At 42.1% G+C, this 18,121-nt stretch overlaps 1 protein-coding gene across 1 annotated transcript; it reads left to right on the top strand.

Moving 5' to 3' along the window:
• The first annotated feature begins 931 nt into the window (after positions 1-931).
• Positions 932-15,552, top strand: cpsf2 (cleavage and polyadenylation specific factor 2). Its single transcript, XM_080453761.1, has 15 exons — positions 932-1,070; positions 1,900-2,065; positions 2,908-3,067; positions 3,181-3,286; positions 3,378-3,507; positions 3,610-3,725; positions 4,300-4,487; positions 5,151-5,441; positions 6,420-6,520; positions 6,915-7,121; positions 8,374-8,526; positions 9,825-10,047; positions 10,144-10,473; positions 12,957-13,091; positions 15,047-15,552. The coding sequence occupies exons 2-15, from the start codon at positions 1,917-1,919 to the stop codon at positions 15,137-15,139; spliced, it is 2,382 nt and encodes a 793-aa protein (XP_080309887.1). The 5' UTR covers positions 932-1,070; positions 1,900-1,916; the 3' UTR covers positions 15,140-15,552.
• The last annotated feature ends 2,569 nt before the right edge of the window (positions 15,553-18,121 follow it).

Genomic DNA, 18,121 nt, shown 5'->3' with positions numbered 1-18,121 from the left:
TATTAACAAAAACATTGAACATTTGTTATGTCTGTTGTGTAAAAAAAAATATATATACCCCCCAAAAAATCAACTGCACCAAAACGATGTATTTTTAAATGGCATGTCATATGTGAGCATATTTAACATAAAATCTAAAAACATTAAATATTTGGTCCAAGGTGGTACGTTCTGTTGACCTTTCACACATGACGTACGGCAAACCTATGGTAAAATACCAAGGATTCGACAGTGATGTCACTCGTTTTATTTATTTATTTTACACATGATGTTCTGCACAGATGCTATCACACGTTTTCTTGTATTAATTTGGCTATTTGTATACATATTTTATTCCAAACATTACATTTTTACAATACTTTATTAGTTTAGGTGATTTTGAACCAGAAACAGACATTTAGCCCCTTTCAGAACCCTTTATACCTTTTTTGTATTTGGATTCTGAAAGGGGCTAAACTAACCAGACCCTGCTGACACTTCTTTTTTTGTACCTTATGCATTTTTATAATTTAGTATTTGTTGCTATACCCTGTATCTAATTTTTCCATTCTGACCTAGCCTGGGATTTCTGATCCGGTCAGAGCGGAAGTAGCTTCACGTCATCAGGTGGCCAGAACCCACAACCGGAACCTCCAGTGGCGTGCACTTCCAAAATGATTCCCCTAGTTTAAAATGTGTTTAGTTTGGTATAATTGTTTAGTTTATTTTGGTATAATAATGGTTTGGTATGTCCATCTTTTATTCTAACTCGTAGCGTGACTAGCGAGGCATTATGTGGGGAACAAAAACAATGCGACGCCAACCAGAACCCACCACCGGAACACGATAGTTATTTTCTTTCTTTCTAAACAGGATCACATGGGCCGGTTTACGCTTCCGTTTGCGCACGTATCTGTCGCATCCTTGGCATCTCTACCTAGTGGCAGTACTACTAGCGGCAAACAGTCCTGTTGAGAGTGCATTGATTCCTAAACGCTGGTCGAAATGTCTTGATAGTGTTATTACAGACCGTTCAGTTGGTTCTAGTTCTATTGGAATAGACGTGAACTTATATAATTTAATAATTAATGGTACGTTACACGTGTTTGTCATAATAATAATAATAAAAAAAGGCAAACCCACTTATTGGTACACTAGTAGCTAGCACGCTATGCTAACTAGCCAGACAATGCAGTGCATGCAAGCTAGCATGCTAGTTGTATGTCACTGTAACATTTACCAGGTTTCCTTTAACAACATAAAGTATTCTTGCCAAGTATTATTATCTTGCCAAGTAAGCTGTCATGTATGTAACTGTTATTTGCGTAGGAGGTTAATTTGACTGGACTGTTGATTTCATAATGTTAATTTTTTACTTATTTTTAGTTCATTTGAGTATTGTATTTTCTTTGTTCAGGACCCCAGGAAGATAATTAATAAACATAAATTATTCTGTTACTCAGATACCATGTCCCAACATGTTTATTGAACCAATTACATTATTATTATTCATTTACTTAGTTGGCTTTGGTGAACTTAACTTAAGCTATTCGAAACGTATTGCTATATTGCTTTAAGGGTGCTGAAGGTAGTTGGTTCAAATTGCATGGGTTTTTTAATGTGTTTTGTGTGTGCACTTTATTTTCAGACGTTTTCTTGTATGAAAATAGCCCATCTACAAGCTCACAATGCCACGCGCTGTGAGCTTGTAGATCTGCTATTTTCCCCCAAAATCTTGGAAGTCATTTTTTAAAATGTGGAATATTTGAAACATTTTAACAACACAAATCTTGTATGGGGGGGGGTCCCTGGCATGAAATGTTTTCAGATGGGGCTCTGCAGACAAATATATATTAATCTGGGGGTCCTTGACTTGAAAATGAAACACTGGTTTAAACAACACGTTTTCTTTTGTTGCAGCGTGACAGCCGAGCACGATGACGTCCATCATAAAGCTGACAGCGGTGTCGGGGGTGCAGGAGGAGTCGGCCCTCTGCTACCTGCTGCAGGTGGATGAGTTCCGCTTCCTGCTGGACTGTGGATGGGACGAGTGCTTCTCCATGGACATCATTGATGCCATGAAAAAGTAACTAACTCCATTAGGTCACACTGCTTACTTTAACCCATTAAGACCTGAGGCCGATTCTAGAAATGCCTTCTAGATAAGTAATTCTCACACTTTAACCCATTAAGACCTGAGGCGATTCTTTAAAAAAAATCTAAATCCTAACAGTTTTTTGAAAAAAAGATAAAAAATATTTTTTCACGATTTTTCAAAAATAGCAGATCTACAAGCTCGTAGCGCGGCACTCGGTGCCGCGCTATGAGCTTGTATATCTGCTATTTTTGAATAGCCAAAGGCATCTAAAGTGACACAGAAGCGTTCCAGGTATCAATGGGTTAAAGAGAAAAATTGCAGATGTAAGCTCTCAGCTCGGCACGAAGTGACGCGCTGTGAGCTTGCAGATCTGCTGTTTTTGAATAGCCAACGCTAAAATCTTTAATGACACACGCTTTCCCGGTTTTAACGGGTTAAGGTAAAATCCACTGATTTCCAACCTGAATCCTGTCATTCTGTTGTGGAGGAGGATATATGTGAATATCTGACGTCTTCCATTGCGTTCTTTGTCTTGATAGAGCAACTTTATTTGAAGCGCTTTATAATGTGTATTACATCATCCACCCATACATTCACACACATCGAAGGCAGAAAACCATGCAAGGCTCATCGGGAGAAGTTAGGGGGTCCGTGTCTTACTCAAGGAAACGTCAATGCGCAGCCAGAAGCCGGGCTTCGAACCAGGAACCAGCAGAATGATTGGATTCAGCTTACAAATCTGCAAAGGTGGCCCTATAAGGTCACAAACAGATCACAGTGCATAGAAACAAGCGTATAATTGATGGTTTTGGTGTTTGTCCGTACCTCAGATATGTTCATCAGGTTGATGCTGTACTCCTGTCTCACCCTGACCCCTTACATCTGGGAGCTCTGCCGTATGCTGTTGGAAAGCTGGGTCTAAACTGCACCATCTACGCCACTATCCCCGTCTACAAGATGGGCCAGATGTTCATGTATGATCTGTTCCAGGTGAGCAGGGGCAGCTTGAGATATTCTAATCTGCCCACATGCTGAGGTCTCATTTAGAAAAGGACTGCATGATTGTTAAGTGTTTCCTTAATAATTTCTGCCTCTCATGTTAGTCTCGAAACAACAGTGAGGACTTCACTCTGTTTACCTTGGATGATGTGGACTGTGCGTTTGACAAAATCCAGCAGTTGAAATATTCCCAGATTGTCAATTTGAAAGGTCAGTGAGTTGCAGATTATGATTCAACTTTATCATATGTTAAAAACACATTAATGGACTAAATCGTAGCCTTTTTTGTTTTACCTTATAGGGAAAGGACATGGTCTGTCCATCACTCCACTTCCAGCTGGTCACATGATTGGAGGCACAATTTGGAAAATTGTGAAGGATGGGGAGGAGGAGATTGTTTATGCGGTGGACTTCAACCACAAAAGAGAGATGTGAGCAGAGAGAAAAACAGACTTCGAAGTGAAACCTTTGTTTTTTTTCACATGATGAAGATATTCTTTCATAACCTGCCATTTCACTCTGTTCTGTTCCAGCCACCTGAACGGTTGTACACTGGAAAGCCTAAGTCGTCCATCCCTCCTCATTACAGACTCCTTCAATGCTACATATGTTCAGCCCCGTCGCAAACAAAGGGACGAGCAGCTACTCAGTAAGTCACCTTTCACTGTGTTCTCTTAAGGCCTCTACATACTGAACCAAGTCGACCCTGGGTCTTCGGGGTGTCGATAAGCGCCTGTGGCCGAAAAATCGATTGTTGAGTGTTCAGTGTGTACACAGCCGCCGGTCATTCACTCTACTCTCTAGCTCAATCGGTGTCGCCCGTGAAACAGCAGGGGGTGGAGAGTGGGGGGGGGGGTGTTTGTGTGTGTGTGTATGTGTCATGTGAGAGACCAAACTGAAGAGTGTTTGGGATACTTTTTATGTTTTCAAAATTTCTGGAGAAAATATGACTATCTTCTTATATCAATGTTCTTGAGATGATCAGTCTTCTGATATTGAGTGAAACCTAGCAGACAGTTAGTGCTTTACGATCCCTGCATTGTGAATCATTTGACCTCTGCCCTGTTGAAGCTCAATTTTCAAGCTTGAATTGTTGTCAGTTGTGATCCTGTTCATTATTTGTTTATGCATCTTTCATTCTCTCCGTCAAATGTACCCCCCCCCATAACAACACTGTAGAAAATAGGCCAGTGATGATCTTTTTCCTTTCTTTTTTTACACAGCCAATGTAATGGAGACCCTCCGCGGTGATGGTAACGTTCTTATTGCCGTGGATACGGCCGGCCGTGTGCTGGAGTTAGCTCAGCTCCTGGACCAGATTTGGAGAACGAAGGATGCTGGACTGGGGGTCTACTCTCTAGCTCTGCTCAACAATGTCAGCTACAATGTTGTGGAGTTCTCCAAGTCACAGGTCTCAGCCACATATGTTTCACCCCACTTAATAATATTTGTGTAATAAAGGTTAAAGGTAAAGTTGTACTTGACCCATCCTAACTACTTGGTTAAGGGCAATGGCAGGACTATGTGCCTATAATGCTTGTCTTTTGGTGTGGGAGGAAACACAACACAAACACAGTGAGAACATGCAAACTCTACACAGAAAGGCCACCCCTGCTGGGCAGGGCAAATTATTAGTGCTAACCACTGTGCCACCCACATGAAATGCATAATTAATTTCTCATTCACCTTGACATTTGATTTTGGAATTATAATCGCTCCTTTTTGCCAAATACAGTAATGGACAGAAATCTGGCACTGCGATGTAACAACAATATGCATAGTGGCAGTGCTTACTGGCAACGGGATCTCTCACACCAAGGGATTCAAGGGGACAGAGATGTGCAATGGATAATCGTCACACGCCGGGCCATTTCACGCTTTCTTCATACTAACCTACCTCCGAGTATGGACGAAGTATGCGCAAAATGGCCACCGTGTGAAAGAATATGGTCATTAGATAAGTTAAAACATTTGTTTCTTTTGTTGATATTCACAGCTGTTCTTTTGTGAGCTATACTGACCCAAGTTCACCGTCAGCATTGTACTTAGCTGTGACATCCATCTCCCCATGCAGGTGGAGTGGATGAGTGACAAACTCATGAGGTGCTTTGAGGACAAACGAAACAACCCCTTCCAATTCCGCCACCTGTCCCTGTGCCACAGCTTGGCGGACCTGGCACGGGTGCCCAGCCCAAAGGTGGTGCTGTGCAGCCAGCCAGATCTGGAGTCTGGTTTCTCCAGAGAGCTGTTCATCCAGTGGTGCCCGGATCCCAAGAACTCCATCATCCTCACCTACCGCACCACGCCCGGGACCCTGGGTCGTTACCTCATCGACAACCCGGGAGAGACGCGGCTGGACCTGGAGGTGAGGAGCAGTGGTGTAAAATAACGAAGTACATTTACTCAAGTACTGTACTTAAGTACAATTTTGAGGTGTTTGTACTTTACTTGAGTATTTCCAATTTCCAATACTCTTAGTTGTACTCCACTACATCTCAGAGGCAAATTTTGTACTTTTACTGCACAACAATTATTTGAAATCTTTTGTTACTTTGCAGATTTGATTATTATTACAAAACATACATCAACCACTTCAGCCCTGTATACATTTCGGCCATTTGAAAATAGCCGATCTACAAGCTCACAATCCGCGCCGCATTGTGAGCTTGTAGATCCGCTATTTTCAAAAGATGTTTATACATTTGAAAACTTGAAATGGGACATCCTGCATAATGAGTACCTTCTACTTTTGGTACTTTACGTACATTTTGATACCAATACTTTTGCACTTTTACTGAAGTAAATTTACTTTTAACGGAGTATTTCTACATTGCAGTATTGATACTTTTTTACTTAAGTAAAGAATTTGAATACTTTTTCCACCACTGGTGAGGAGCATCCACCACGGTGCTTGCTCGCTGCAGCAGAGTGGATCGGGGGGGGAGGGACTTATCTCTTCGCGCAGCGTGTCCCTTGGGCTATTGCTGTCTCATACATTTCTCCCCCCGACGAGGAAGCAGCTTGATGTGTCACTCCAGTGTTAACCCGTTCAATCCGGGAAACGCATCTATTTGTAACTCAAATCTTTGCTTCTGGGGGTCCCTGGAACAAAATATTTGACAAATGGTTTGCTTTAAAAAATATACATTTAAATATTTGCACACATTTTCATGATAAAAAAAAAAAAGCAGATCTACAAGCTCATGTGCACTCGGTGCCGCACACTATGAGCTTGTATATCTGCTATTTTTGAATAGCCAAAAAAAAAATCTAAATTGACAGAGATGCGTTCCTGGGTTGAATGTGTTAACACCCTTTCACATTTTCTCTGTTCTTATGACAGGTTAGGAAACGAGTGAAGCTGGAAGGCAAGGAGCTGGAGGAATACCTTGAAAAAGACAAAATGAAAAAAGAGGCTGCCAAAAAAATTGAACAAGCAAAGGAGTAAGTCCCTGTAGACACGTGATTCACCTGGGTTGGTGCAGGGAGCTGCTAACTAGCTAGTGACACCACGTTATATTTGTTTTATTGTTCCTTTTAAAGTCTTGACAGCAAAATATGTAAAGCATGACATGGCTTATTATGAAATTGACATTTTTGTTTGGTTAACGCTACATCTAAATATAGGTGCTAATGGAAGGTGTGGAAGGAAAAATATTTTCTCATCTTTGCCCTGATTCTTTCCATACTTGTGTTACAGTCTGGGCCCAAATGGGTGACATTGACATTGTGTTTTTGTTTTTTCACGGTTGAGCAGAAATCTCTTGGACGTTTGCCCTTTAGAAAATGAAACCGTTGTGCATTTGGTGCGTGTTTGATTTGACGTGCTCGTGTGCAGGGTAGATGTTGACTCCAGCGATGAGAGTGACATGGAGGACGACTTGGACCAGCCAGCGACTGTGTCGAAAAGCAAACACCATGACCTGATGATGAAGGGAGAGGGGAACCGTAAGGGCAGTTTCTTCAAACAGGCCAAGAAATCCTACGTCATGTTCCCCACACATGAGGAGAGGATCAAATGGGACGAATACGGGGAAATCATCAGGTACTTAAAACACATCAACTTGTTGTTTTCATTGTCTGCATGAAGGATTAAAGAGAGACAGACGGTAACATAACCAACACACTGTGTGACTTATTTTAGTAATCCAAACCCTCTCTGAGACCTGTGTTAAGCGATGTGCGCAGTGACTAATTTCACTGACGATTAAATTATGACCTTGTAACCGACTCCATCTAGTCTAAAATTAAGGTTACACTTAGAAAAAAATTCTATCTATATGGCAAACATTTCATATAATCTGATAAGTAAATCTGCTTGTAAATGCCACTGAGGAATTAGGGAATTTTGCCGCCATCATGCATTATGCTCATTGTTATTGTACAAATAGAAGTTGTTGATTCAGCTAAATGGTTTCATTCAGATTCATTCATTATCTTTCTCACGTGAAATCCAAACGGGGAAAACCATGGTTAACTGCTGCATGGAAGTGTACTTCAGCGAACATTCTGACCCATTATCCATGCTGGTATGTTTACATTGGGGAAGATAGTATTTTGTCCCTGCAGCCACTACATTACAGTGCTGAAAACGGCATGATTGCTTAAAATAACTCGCTGAAAATAAGTTACCGTGAGCACTTTAGGAAGTTGATGGAGAGCTGCTTCTACAGCAGTGGGATTTTAATTTCAAAACGATTTATTTTTTCAGAGTACATTTTACTAGTACTTTATAAACTTAGTAGGGACGTTTAAAGGTAGGGTAAGTGAGTGGTTAAAACAAAACGTTTTTTGTTAAAAGGTTAAAGCACTGTATTTTGTTAGTAATCGTTGCTATAGAGTGTTTGTTCAGTAACAGGAGTCTCCCCGTCTCTCCAGCTCTTTATTAAACAGAAAATACATTTTCAGGTAGGTGACAAAATCTCAGCCAATCAGGAGAAAGTACCCATTTATCAGCTTAATTGTTATAGTGTTCCAGTTCCAATTTTGTCTGCTCATTTCTTAGTGTCATCACTTCCAATGTCACTTGTTTAATCTGTATCCTGACTGAGTTCTCTATCCTGATTGGATAACATTGGAAATGAAACTGAAACTGAACTGAAAATGCATTTTCTGTTTAATAAAGAGATGGAGAGACAAGGAGACTCCTGTTACTGAACAAACACACTATAGCAATGAGTACTATCAGAATATAGAGCTATTTAACACTTAGTTATTTTAACCAAAGAAAATCACTTACCCTACCATTAAATGAATGGACTGGCTGGGCACATTCCATTGATGTGTGGTGTTTATAGGCCAGAGGACTTTCTGGTTCCTGAGCTGCAGGCCACAGAGGAGGAGAAAAACAAGTTGGAAGGTGGGATGGCCAACGGTGACGAGCCCATGGACCAGGACCTCTCTGTGGTTCCCACCAAATGCACCTCTAGTGTAGAAAATATAGAGATCAGGTGAGTGAGTGTGCAATGTTCCCTAAAAAGTTTCATCAGTCTGAGCAAACACTCCAACCCTCTTAGCGTAACTTGAGCAACATCTGACTTGTGCACTGTAGTCATGTCAAGTTATGGCTTATTCAAATCTAATTATAGAAGTAATAGTGGTTGGATTACTCTTAATAAAGTTAGGTCAGTTAAATTGACATATCCATTATTATTCAGTATTATATGTGAACACGTGTAGAGTAATAAATGTTTACAAAATGTTGTCTGCATAAATAGGCTACAATGGGATAGTTGTTTTTCAGGCGATGGAAAACATTTGTTGTGATTTTCATCTTGCAGCATGTCCAATCGGATAGCTACACTATTAGCAGCATGTGGGCTAAGCTCCCTCTGTTTACTGTGTGTGAGTGTGTGATGATGAAGTAGGTGAAGACCTATAGTTTATGCAAAGCGGGAGTATGGGCAGGCAGACAGAGTAACACAAAAGAATCAAACCAGTCGGCAACTAATATAATACACAAATCTGTTAAGGTGCGCTACACAGATTCGTTTTGCGTGGCACATTCCTGAGCCGTGCACGCACAAGTGCACGTTAGAGGGAACGTTGTGTGTGTGTGTGTGTGTCTGTTTTTCCAGAGCTAATCTCACAAACCGCTGGACTGATCAGCACCAAATTGTGCACACTGCCACTGGGCTATTGTAGAACCACACTTAATTTGTTTTCACATACTGTATGTTAAATACTTTTTGAAATATTTAACTTAAATTTTATAATGGATATTGGGCCGATAGTTTGAAAACCGCTGGTCTATAGGTTGCTGTTTTTGTCTACTGGAATTCTGGAAAGCATTTGGGGTCAACTGCAGTTGTTTTTAAATATGCTATATAAATAAACATGACATGACTTGAAAGAGCGATACAAAGCATTACAAAAATGAAGTTATGAAGACAAGGTCACAAAAGCGTACAACTTTACTGCATGGTCGCGTCGACATGCATGCATGTGAAACCATGGTGCTCCTGCTAATCACAAAGATGTATACATTGACTACACAAACCCGTCCCGTTATCACTCAACTTAAAAAGTCCTAACCGCACTCACCAATAAATAATTTGTCGCCGTGACCTGTGATTTATTACCAATTTACCGGCCAACTGAGCAATCAACGTTATGAAGGATTATTCTAAAGTGCCTATTGGTGTGCAGTGCACTGTGCAGTATGAAATCATTCTTGTTAAAGAATGAGTTTGTGCAATGCCGCAAAGGCGGTTAATAGTAAATGATCTTTCCTGTTGACCCTTCACAGAGCCAGAGTAACATACATAGACTATGAGGGTCGCTCTGATGGAGATTCCATAAAGAAAATTATTAACCAGATGAAGCCCAGGCAGCTGGTCATAGTCCATGGGCCCCCCGAGGCCAGCCTGGAACTTGCCGAGTCCTGCAAGGCCTTCACAAAGGACATCAAGATCTACACGCCCAAACTACAGGAGACCGTAGACTGCACCAGCGAGACACATATCTACCAGGTTAGCCACGCTAGTTGCTTTGTTTTAACAGAAAATACATTGTTCATGGACACACTGTGAATAGACAATGTCACATTTTGACCTCCCGCTTTGCAGGTGCGCTTGAAAGACTCCCTGGTGAGCTCGCTGCAGTTCTGCAAGGCTAAGGACACAGAGCTGGCATGGATTGATGGCGTGCTGGACATGCGAGTGGTGAAGGTGGACACTGGTGTGCTGCCGGAGGAGGGCATCAAGGAGGAGACCGAGGAGGGCGAACTGCCCATGGAGGTCGCGGCCGACCCGGAGGCCGACCCAAGCGCCACCGCTTTGGTCACCGCAGCGGTAGCTGCACAGCGCGCAATGAAGAGCCTATTCGGGGAGGATGAGCGGGAGCCATCGGAGGAGAGCGACATTATCCCCACGCTGGAGCCCCTGCCACCACATGAGGTGAGGGCATACAATGCACAGTGTGCTTTATTTATATTTATTTTCTTATTATTATTAATTAAAATACAATTACAATTATTTAAAGTAGAAAATATTTTGTAGTAGAATGAGGAATGGCATGCTTTATGTAATTCAGCTCATTCAGAAATGCTGAGCAAAAGAAAAGGATAGTAGACTAAACAAACATTGGGCAAAAGCCAAATTCTGGAAATGTTTGGCTGCAGCTTATGAATTTGTCTGCCGGTAATCTTGGCTGGTCATCAAACATAGCAGAGGTTCATCCAGCATTATGACAGTTAGGTTGGTGGGGAGAAGTAGACGTTGCAGGTAACACCTTTATGCCCCAGGTGCAGTGGCGTAACTGCATAGTGGCCATCCTAAATAGCCTGAACTTTAGCTAAACCTGTAACTACATTACGCCACTGCCCAAGTGCCCCAGGAGAGATCCTTTGTTCGCACTGAGAACAGGAGCCAGCCCCAGGTACGTCCAAGACAAGGGAGCAGATCCCAGGGCAGCTAACCTTGATATTCACGTACTAGCCAGAGGGGTCTACGAGTGGACATTACACTGAACCAGAGGAAGCCGTGAGGGAGTATAGTCTTAAACCAGTTTGAGAAAAAAAAAATGGAGCCAGGCACAGAAGCAATTCCTTTGGGCTAAAGCTGATATTTGGCCATCTCCACTGTGTTGAATAGTGTTCTTATTTTCGACAATAGTAATAATTATTATTTTTGTTTTAGTGACCCTTTGCCAAAATGTGACGTGTGCGGAACAAATAATGTCAAAGACTTCCATTGCTTTTAAGATATGACAACTTTCTTTGCTTTATGCTTTACCAAAGATGCTCCATTCAATGTTTTTTTGTAAAATGATATCAAACAAAAAACCTAGGTTCATTTCTGTGCACTTCCCCAATTAGCAGCAACTGTAAATATCCCTTGTGGTTCTTTTAAAGTCCCTTAAAATTGTATGTTTAACACTTTTAGAACATATCCTCTATGATATTGTGCACCATTTTAACAATACGTGCCAATTGTTTAAACATAATGTTTTTATATAAATAAATCATGACTTCTTCCTGTAAAAGAAAATATGACTTACTGGATTACTGGAATAGATTGTTATGAAAGGGTGCTGTAGTGCACAAAAATAGGCACTTCAGAATAATCCTTCATAACGTTGAATGGCTCAGTTGGCCAGCAATAAATCTAAATATACTCACAGGTCATGGCAACAGAAGATTTAGTATGTGAATACACGTACCCTTTGGGACAGTTGATTAAGCTTTTGCGGAGATCTGTTCAGTCTCCTCTCCTCAAAGAGCCTTTCAATTTGAGTGGCAATAATTTCATGGGATGGGCCGTTTATACTGTGTATTATTCCATACACGGTTGTCAACACAACGATAAGACCCCACAGTGAACTAGTAATGGACAGTTGGATGCTTCATCTTCTAATGCTAAGTTGGTGTTGCATTACACAGCTTGCATTTGACCTTGTTTTCATTCATGCTTTAGCAATGCTGCATAGATGATCTGTCAGAAGATGCTTTTTATCAAGTTGAGAACCGAAACGGCTCGATTGGGGAGACAATCATTGCGAATGAGAAGCAGGGTTTCTCCATGTGGGCACTTGTGTGCGTGTGTGTGTGTGTGAGAGAGAGAGATAGTGTATGCCAGCAGCCTCTCTTCTACTCTAAAAGTTTAAATTTAATTTCTGACAACTGACAATAAATCACTGGCCATTTACTGTACACATTAGTATTAGCTTATATTTTGGTTGTAACTGAACCATTCATTAAAACACAGACAAAACGCACACACACATCTATAAAATCTCGAATAAGAAAAACTAATTTGGAGAATAGCATGAATATTCAGAAATTTTAATGTTCATTCCCATCCTTAATTTCAACAAATAACATTATGACATGAGATCGTTGATTAATCTTCCGTACAGAGCTAAGATTCATCATGCTACAGACACCAGAGGGTGGTTCTACATGCAGTGAAGAACTGAGTTGGCTGGTGCTTGGTTTTTGACTACCATTTCTTTTCCAACATGGCGGCTGCGTCAAAAACAATCTAATTTTAGAGCTAAATGGTACTCTAAATTATGTTTATGAAAACATATGATGTCCCGCCTCACCTGTTTCACTCGGAAATACATCACAATATTCCCTAGTGTGGTGAGGTCAGATATTTCAGCTCGACATTCTGTACCGATATCTGCACATGCCCCAGTATTAATGTTGCCCCCCCGGTGCTCAGAGTTTTATGTGAAGATAAAACAAATAAAATGGCTCCTGCCGTTATGCAAAGGTAAAACTAATTAACACCAACAACAATAATACAAGAGCAATGGAAAAACAACATAGTACAGTAGTGCTGCAGTAAGCGGCATTGGGAGATGGACACTACCGGGTTAAATAGAAGTCATTCTCTGATTGTGACACTCATATCTTGTGGTTTCCCCCCGGCAGACCCCAGGCCATCAGTCGGTGTTCATCAACGAGCCGCGCCTGTCCGACTTCAAGCAGGTCCTGCTGAGGGAGGGCATCCAAGCTGAGTTTGTGGGCGGAGTGCTGGTCTGCAACAACTTGGTGGCCGTCCGCAGGGTAGGTGTCCGTCCTCGCAGCACGATGAGCATGCTGTCCATAACCGTGAATGGACAGGCCTCCACCCACCTGACTTGGAACGACAGCCCAGCAGGCAACAGGCAACGCCATGTTTTTCCACCCAAAACATCGAGATGCTTAGCAGCTCTTTATTATTAGCTCATCATTATGATATTCAGTAATATTTCAATGTAGGTAAATTATGCACCTTCAATGTGTGTGCATATGTGTGTAGTCTTATAATTGTTCTAAAATATTTAAGTGTCTCTAAGCTTTGTAATGATTTGAGAGGAATTTCTAAATGAGGCTTCTTTATGAAAAGGCCCTGTCATCACAGAGCACTGCTTTGCCTGCATACAAAGCCTAGAAAGCCTGCTGTCTAGACCAGATAACAAAACAAAAAAAAAGCAGCTTAAAAGCCAAACTCGAGCATAATTTTGCATGCAGCTCCTTGCCAACAGGAGTTTGCTGCACGACCGGGAGAAAAAGAAAGAAAACCAAACACTGGCGTCTTTCACATGCACGCTTCTGTGTCCTCCTCACTGCTGCACATTCCATTCGCCATTGTATTCTTGCATGTATGGAAAAACAGCTTACACAGACACACTGCTCACTTGACATGCATAATCCATCTTTGCTGAACAGAAGCAGAGAATGACTGTATCAGACATTACTCAGTGTTCTTTGGCTTCAGTTTGCTCTTTCTCTGACTACTGTCAGCCATCAGAATTGAATAGTGTGCTGCTGACAGAAGTCTCAATAATACTTGGTAGTATTTACAGTTAAAGAAGTAATTAGATGTTGATGGGGTATTTGCTACTGTACATCTGCACATACATACAGGTACGTAAAATTTGCCGTCTGCATTTACCTAGCATTAATATTAAGAGCAGTGGCTGCCATTAACACATTAACCGCCAAGAACGTAGTCCTACGGTCCGTTAAATCCAACTGTTAAGCGCCGAGACCGTAGCCCTACGGTCCACGGTCTTTTCGCGCTATTCACTTCCGGGTTCACTTTCGGAATTTTTTTGATCCGTTTCCGGTTTGATGACCGGAAATAGAATTATTTGGGATCCGGTTTTGACGATCACGCCCGCTCCCATTCTACAGACGAAACTGAAACTCAATTCTCTTCCTGTAGTTTTTTCTCCTCGCATTTCACTGTTTAACGTAATCCGCTCTAACTACAACATGGATGCCCCGTTTGACACGCGATCTTCACTGGGAGATACAGGGAGATCTCGCGGATGTAAACAGACCGTGTAGAGCTCAATCTTAAGGATTTTAACAAGATCTATGGCGACATGAAAAAAACAAAAAAACAACAAAAACACCTTGGCACTGGTGAGTACATTATGAGATTAACCTCTGGCGGTCGATGTGTTAATATGGCACCGGGGGAGCAGTTAGGGGTTAAGTGTCTTGCTCAGGGACACATAGACTGAGTGAGTCTGGGCGAAGCGGTGACCTTCTGATTCCCAGATGGCCTCTCTACCCACTCAGCAATATGGATGATTATTCCTTTCAAGCAAGCGAGCCAAGGTGTTTAAATATACCTTGGGAGAGATTCAAGTGTAGAGCGACACGGTCATGTGACGCGCACAGACACTTGAATGTGCAACCACTCTCCTGACGCTGGATAATGATAAAGTTGAAGAATGTGACCATGCTTTAAATTAATAAATTCCTAATGCATGGAAAAGTAGCTAATCATTGTCTACGATTGACAAACAAATTTTGGATTTTTGGATTTTTTTATACCATTTGCCCGTAATTACCTTCAACAATGTGTGGGCGGAAGCTTGGGGCCTATTTCTTAGAAAAAAACACAAGTCTGTGAACAGCCATGTTGGGCTATGTGCTACTGTGAAGGTGGTATGAGGACCTTGGTGACATGTGCATTTCTGTCCCTTTCCACTCTCTCTCTCTCTCTCTCTCTCGTGTCCGTGCAGACAGAGGCCGGGCGCATCGGTCTGGAAGGCTGCCTGTGTGATGACTACTATAAGATCAGAGAGCTGCTGTATCAGCAGTACGCCGTCGTGTAGGAGCACCAGCATAGGAGCACACGCCGCATTGGAGCAGGCGCCATGACCACAACAGAGACAACATTCCCTTGTTCCGAGGACTTTACCCAGAGGAAAAGAGCGTACCGCACTCTGGCCCCATGGGCGGCTCCAGCTGTTGGAGCTTTTTTGTTGTTTACTTTGTGTTTTTATTTTGTATTATTATTGTTAGTTTACCTCCCTCCGGTGAACGGCAGATGCTTTCTCATGACTACGGGAAGCTCTTTGCAACACCGGGGGGGTGTCTCGTGCTCAAAAGCTTCCTGCGGTGTAGGCCAGCCTCGCGGTCCAACGTCATCCTTTTACATGGGGCAGATGAAAAGGGATGTGAGAGCTATGTTCTTTTTTTTCTGCCAGTCTGTGATTAAAACAGTCTCTTATTTTCGTTTCCAAAATATGGTCTGTGTTGTAAAATCTCTGTCTCCTGTGTCCTGACATGGATGAAAAAGATGTGTGATGTTTTTTTACATGTGCTATTTGTAGCGCTGGCACTGTGTAAATCTCGCTGCCTGCCGGGCCCCACCAGTTAGTACGATAACAGCAGATGGAGCCATTTTTCAGCCGTGGCCGCCCGCCTCTGAATGCCCATATCAAACATGTCCCCCACAGGATGGGGCTGTCTGTAATTCTGGGCAGAAATGACATTGTCCCCTGAAGTGATAGCTAGGATTTAATTCAGCCTTCCGTGAAAATAATGAGTGGGGATTAATATTTCAGGTAACCATCCAAACCCATTTGGCCTCACCTTCAGTCTGTTTTTTTTTTTTCACAGGTAAAAAAAATATATAATAATGTAACGTTCCAGTGGGTTTCCTGTCTTATCTTTTCTGGACGCATTGATATTCAGAGGCACATGGTATATAACTGGTGATAAGAGAGAGTGTTACTGGCGTGAGACTGGGGATGGGATAGATTGTAACGTGAATATGTCGTCTCTCGGCTCAGCGGGGTGTAATTGCCGAAGCGATGTGTATCTGCAGCAGCGGTGGTGGTGGCGGCAGCACAGTCGCCCCGGCTGATTACAGTGTCGTGTGAATCCCCCCCATGGGGTAGGTCCTGCTGATGTAGGGAGGCAGCTGTGGAGGGCTGCAGCACTGGCTTAACCCATTAAAACCGGGAGCGCATCTGTGTAAGCACTTATTTTATACTTTGGCTATTCAAAACTAGTAGATATACAAGCTCATAGCGCAGCACCGAGGGCCCGCGGCCAAACGCATATCATTTTGGGGGCCCTTGACATGAAAAAGTTTGAGAACCACTGATTATAGCAACATGGAAGACATTTGTAGAATCCCCAGAGCAAAGATTTGAGTTACAAATGTTTGCTTTAAAAAAAAACGATATTGAAAGATTTGCACACATCTTCAAGATTTAAAAAAAAATAGCAGATTACAAGCTCATTGCGTGCTATGAGCTTGTTTATCTCCTAAGTGTAAGATACAGTAGGTGGCCAGTGACTGCATGGAGCGCATGAACCGAGATGATGTTGGTTCGAATCCAGCACACGTCACCAATGGTTTTCATAATGTGGATTGTGGAAGTTAAATGGTGGATTTGTGGATAGGACTATATATTATGAACAAACTTCGCATTTGAACGCATCGCATTCTGTTTGTGTGACATGCATGATGCAAAGGTTTTGAAAGTGAAACTGGCCAAAGTCACTGGCCACCTACTGTAATGGTTATAATCTAAAATGAGAAATGACAGATGCTTTCCCGGTCTTAATGGGTTAACATACCAAAGAAAAACAGAACAAATACCCCCACCTGATTCAACCTTGATTGGTCAGGTGCCAAGAGCGTGACATCACATTGGATCATACAGTCTCTGCCCACCCACCACTAGCCTGGTAGGGAGTCACAAAAACCGACACACCCCACCCACAAGCAGTGTGTGTGGTAGTGTTGGTCATGCACTTGGAAGAGTTGGGCATAGATGCTGCCTAACATGCAAGTTTTCTTTTCTTTTTTTCTTTCATACAGTTGCATAACATACAGTTTTGCACTTTAGAAACATAAAAATGTAAATGCTCTATTTGAATCCATGGCTCTCACACAGACCTAAAAAAATATAACAAAATTGCACCAATAACGCCTTTGGTTATTTATTTTCCAGTGCTGATACCCTTGATACCCTGTGAAGAGAAAGGTTGAGCGACGGAGTGAGGGAACTGGAGATAAGGAGGAGAGTTACTCCTCTGTGCCATAGGGGCATGCCAACCCTGCCCAGTTGCTGCTTTTCATTTTGATAATTGACCGGGAACGCCACAAATGTCCATCAACTAATCCTCTTAGCTTTCATAATGCTGACTGTCACAGAAGCCCTTGTTTTAATGTAACGAGCAGATAAGCCCAGAGCAATGGACAGAGTTACCCTAGTGCAGCAAAGGCCACGCTGCCCCCTGGAGGCCATTGGGAGTACCCCCCCAAGTGTGCACACAGCTCAACAAGTGTACCAGCACAGACCCTTGTGTCACATCACATCCCATTTTTAATCTATATACACTGGCTCTGAGTAGTGTACACTTTTTTAATAACACGCTCATTGGCAAGGTCTGACAGCTGTAACATATTACAGCAATGATCATGTTTCAGTATAACCATTTATTTTTGTGGAGTAGAGGATACATTCATTTAATCCCAACCCCCTTGAGTTCCTAAACAGACCACTTGACTTGACACGCCAATGACATGAATGTAATAATTTGAAAGTGGACAGTCTGTACACGTTTCTTTGAAATACCAGATTATTCAAACATAGCCAAGTCAAAAATATCCCACAATATTCAGCTCAATGCTAAAATCCACTGAAAATAGACGTGGGTTGACATTTTAGCAAAAGTGGGCATTTTCTTTATATTTACCAAGCTTTTTCTGATTGTTCAATGCACATTAATCACAAGTTCTCAAGATTAATCTAAACAATCCTGTGACATGAAATTGCAATCGCCTGAGACGGATG

The sequence above is a fragment of the Gymnoscopelus braueri genome (genome assembly GCF_963280865.1).
Source record: "Gymnoscopelus braueri genome assembly, chromosome: 16".
In the NCBI taxonomy this organism is placed as follows: Eukaryota; Metazoa; Chordata; class Actinopteri; order Myctophiformes; family Myctophidae; genus Gymnoscopelus; species Gymnoscopelus braueri.
This window is presented reverse-complemented; position numbering and strand designations above follow the sequence as displayed.

Coding starts and splice junctions, on each gene's coding strand:
- cpsf2 (XM_080453761.1), top strand. CDS start 1,917: ATGACGTCCATCATAAAGCTGACAGCGGTGTCGGGGGTGCAGGAGGAG. Junction 3,508..3,609: donor TTCAACCACAAAAGAGAGAT/GTGAGCAGAGAG, acceptor GTTCTGTTCCAG/CCACCTGAACGGTTGTACAC. Junction 10,048..10,143: donor GCGAGACACATATCTACCAG/GTTAGCCACGCT, acceptor CCCGCTTTGCAG/GTGCGCTTGAAAGACTCCCT.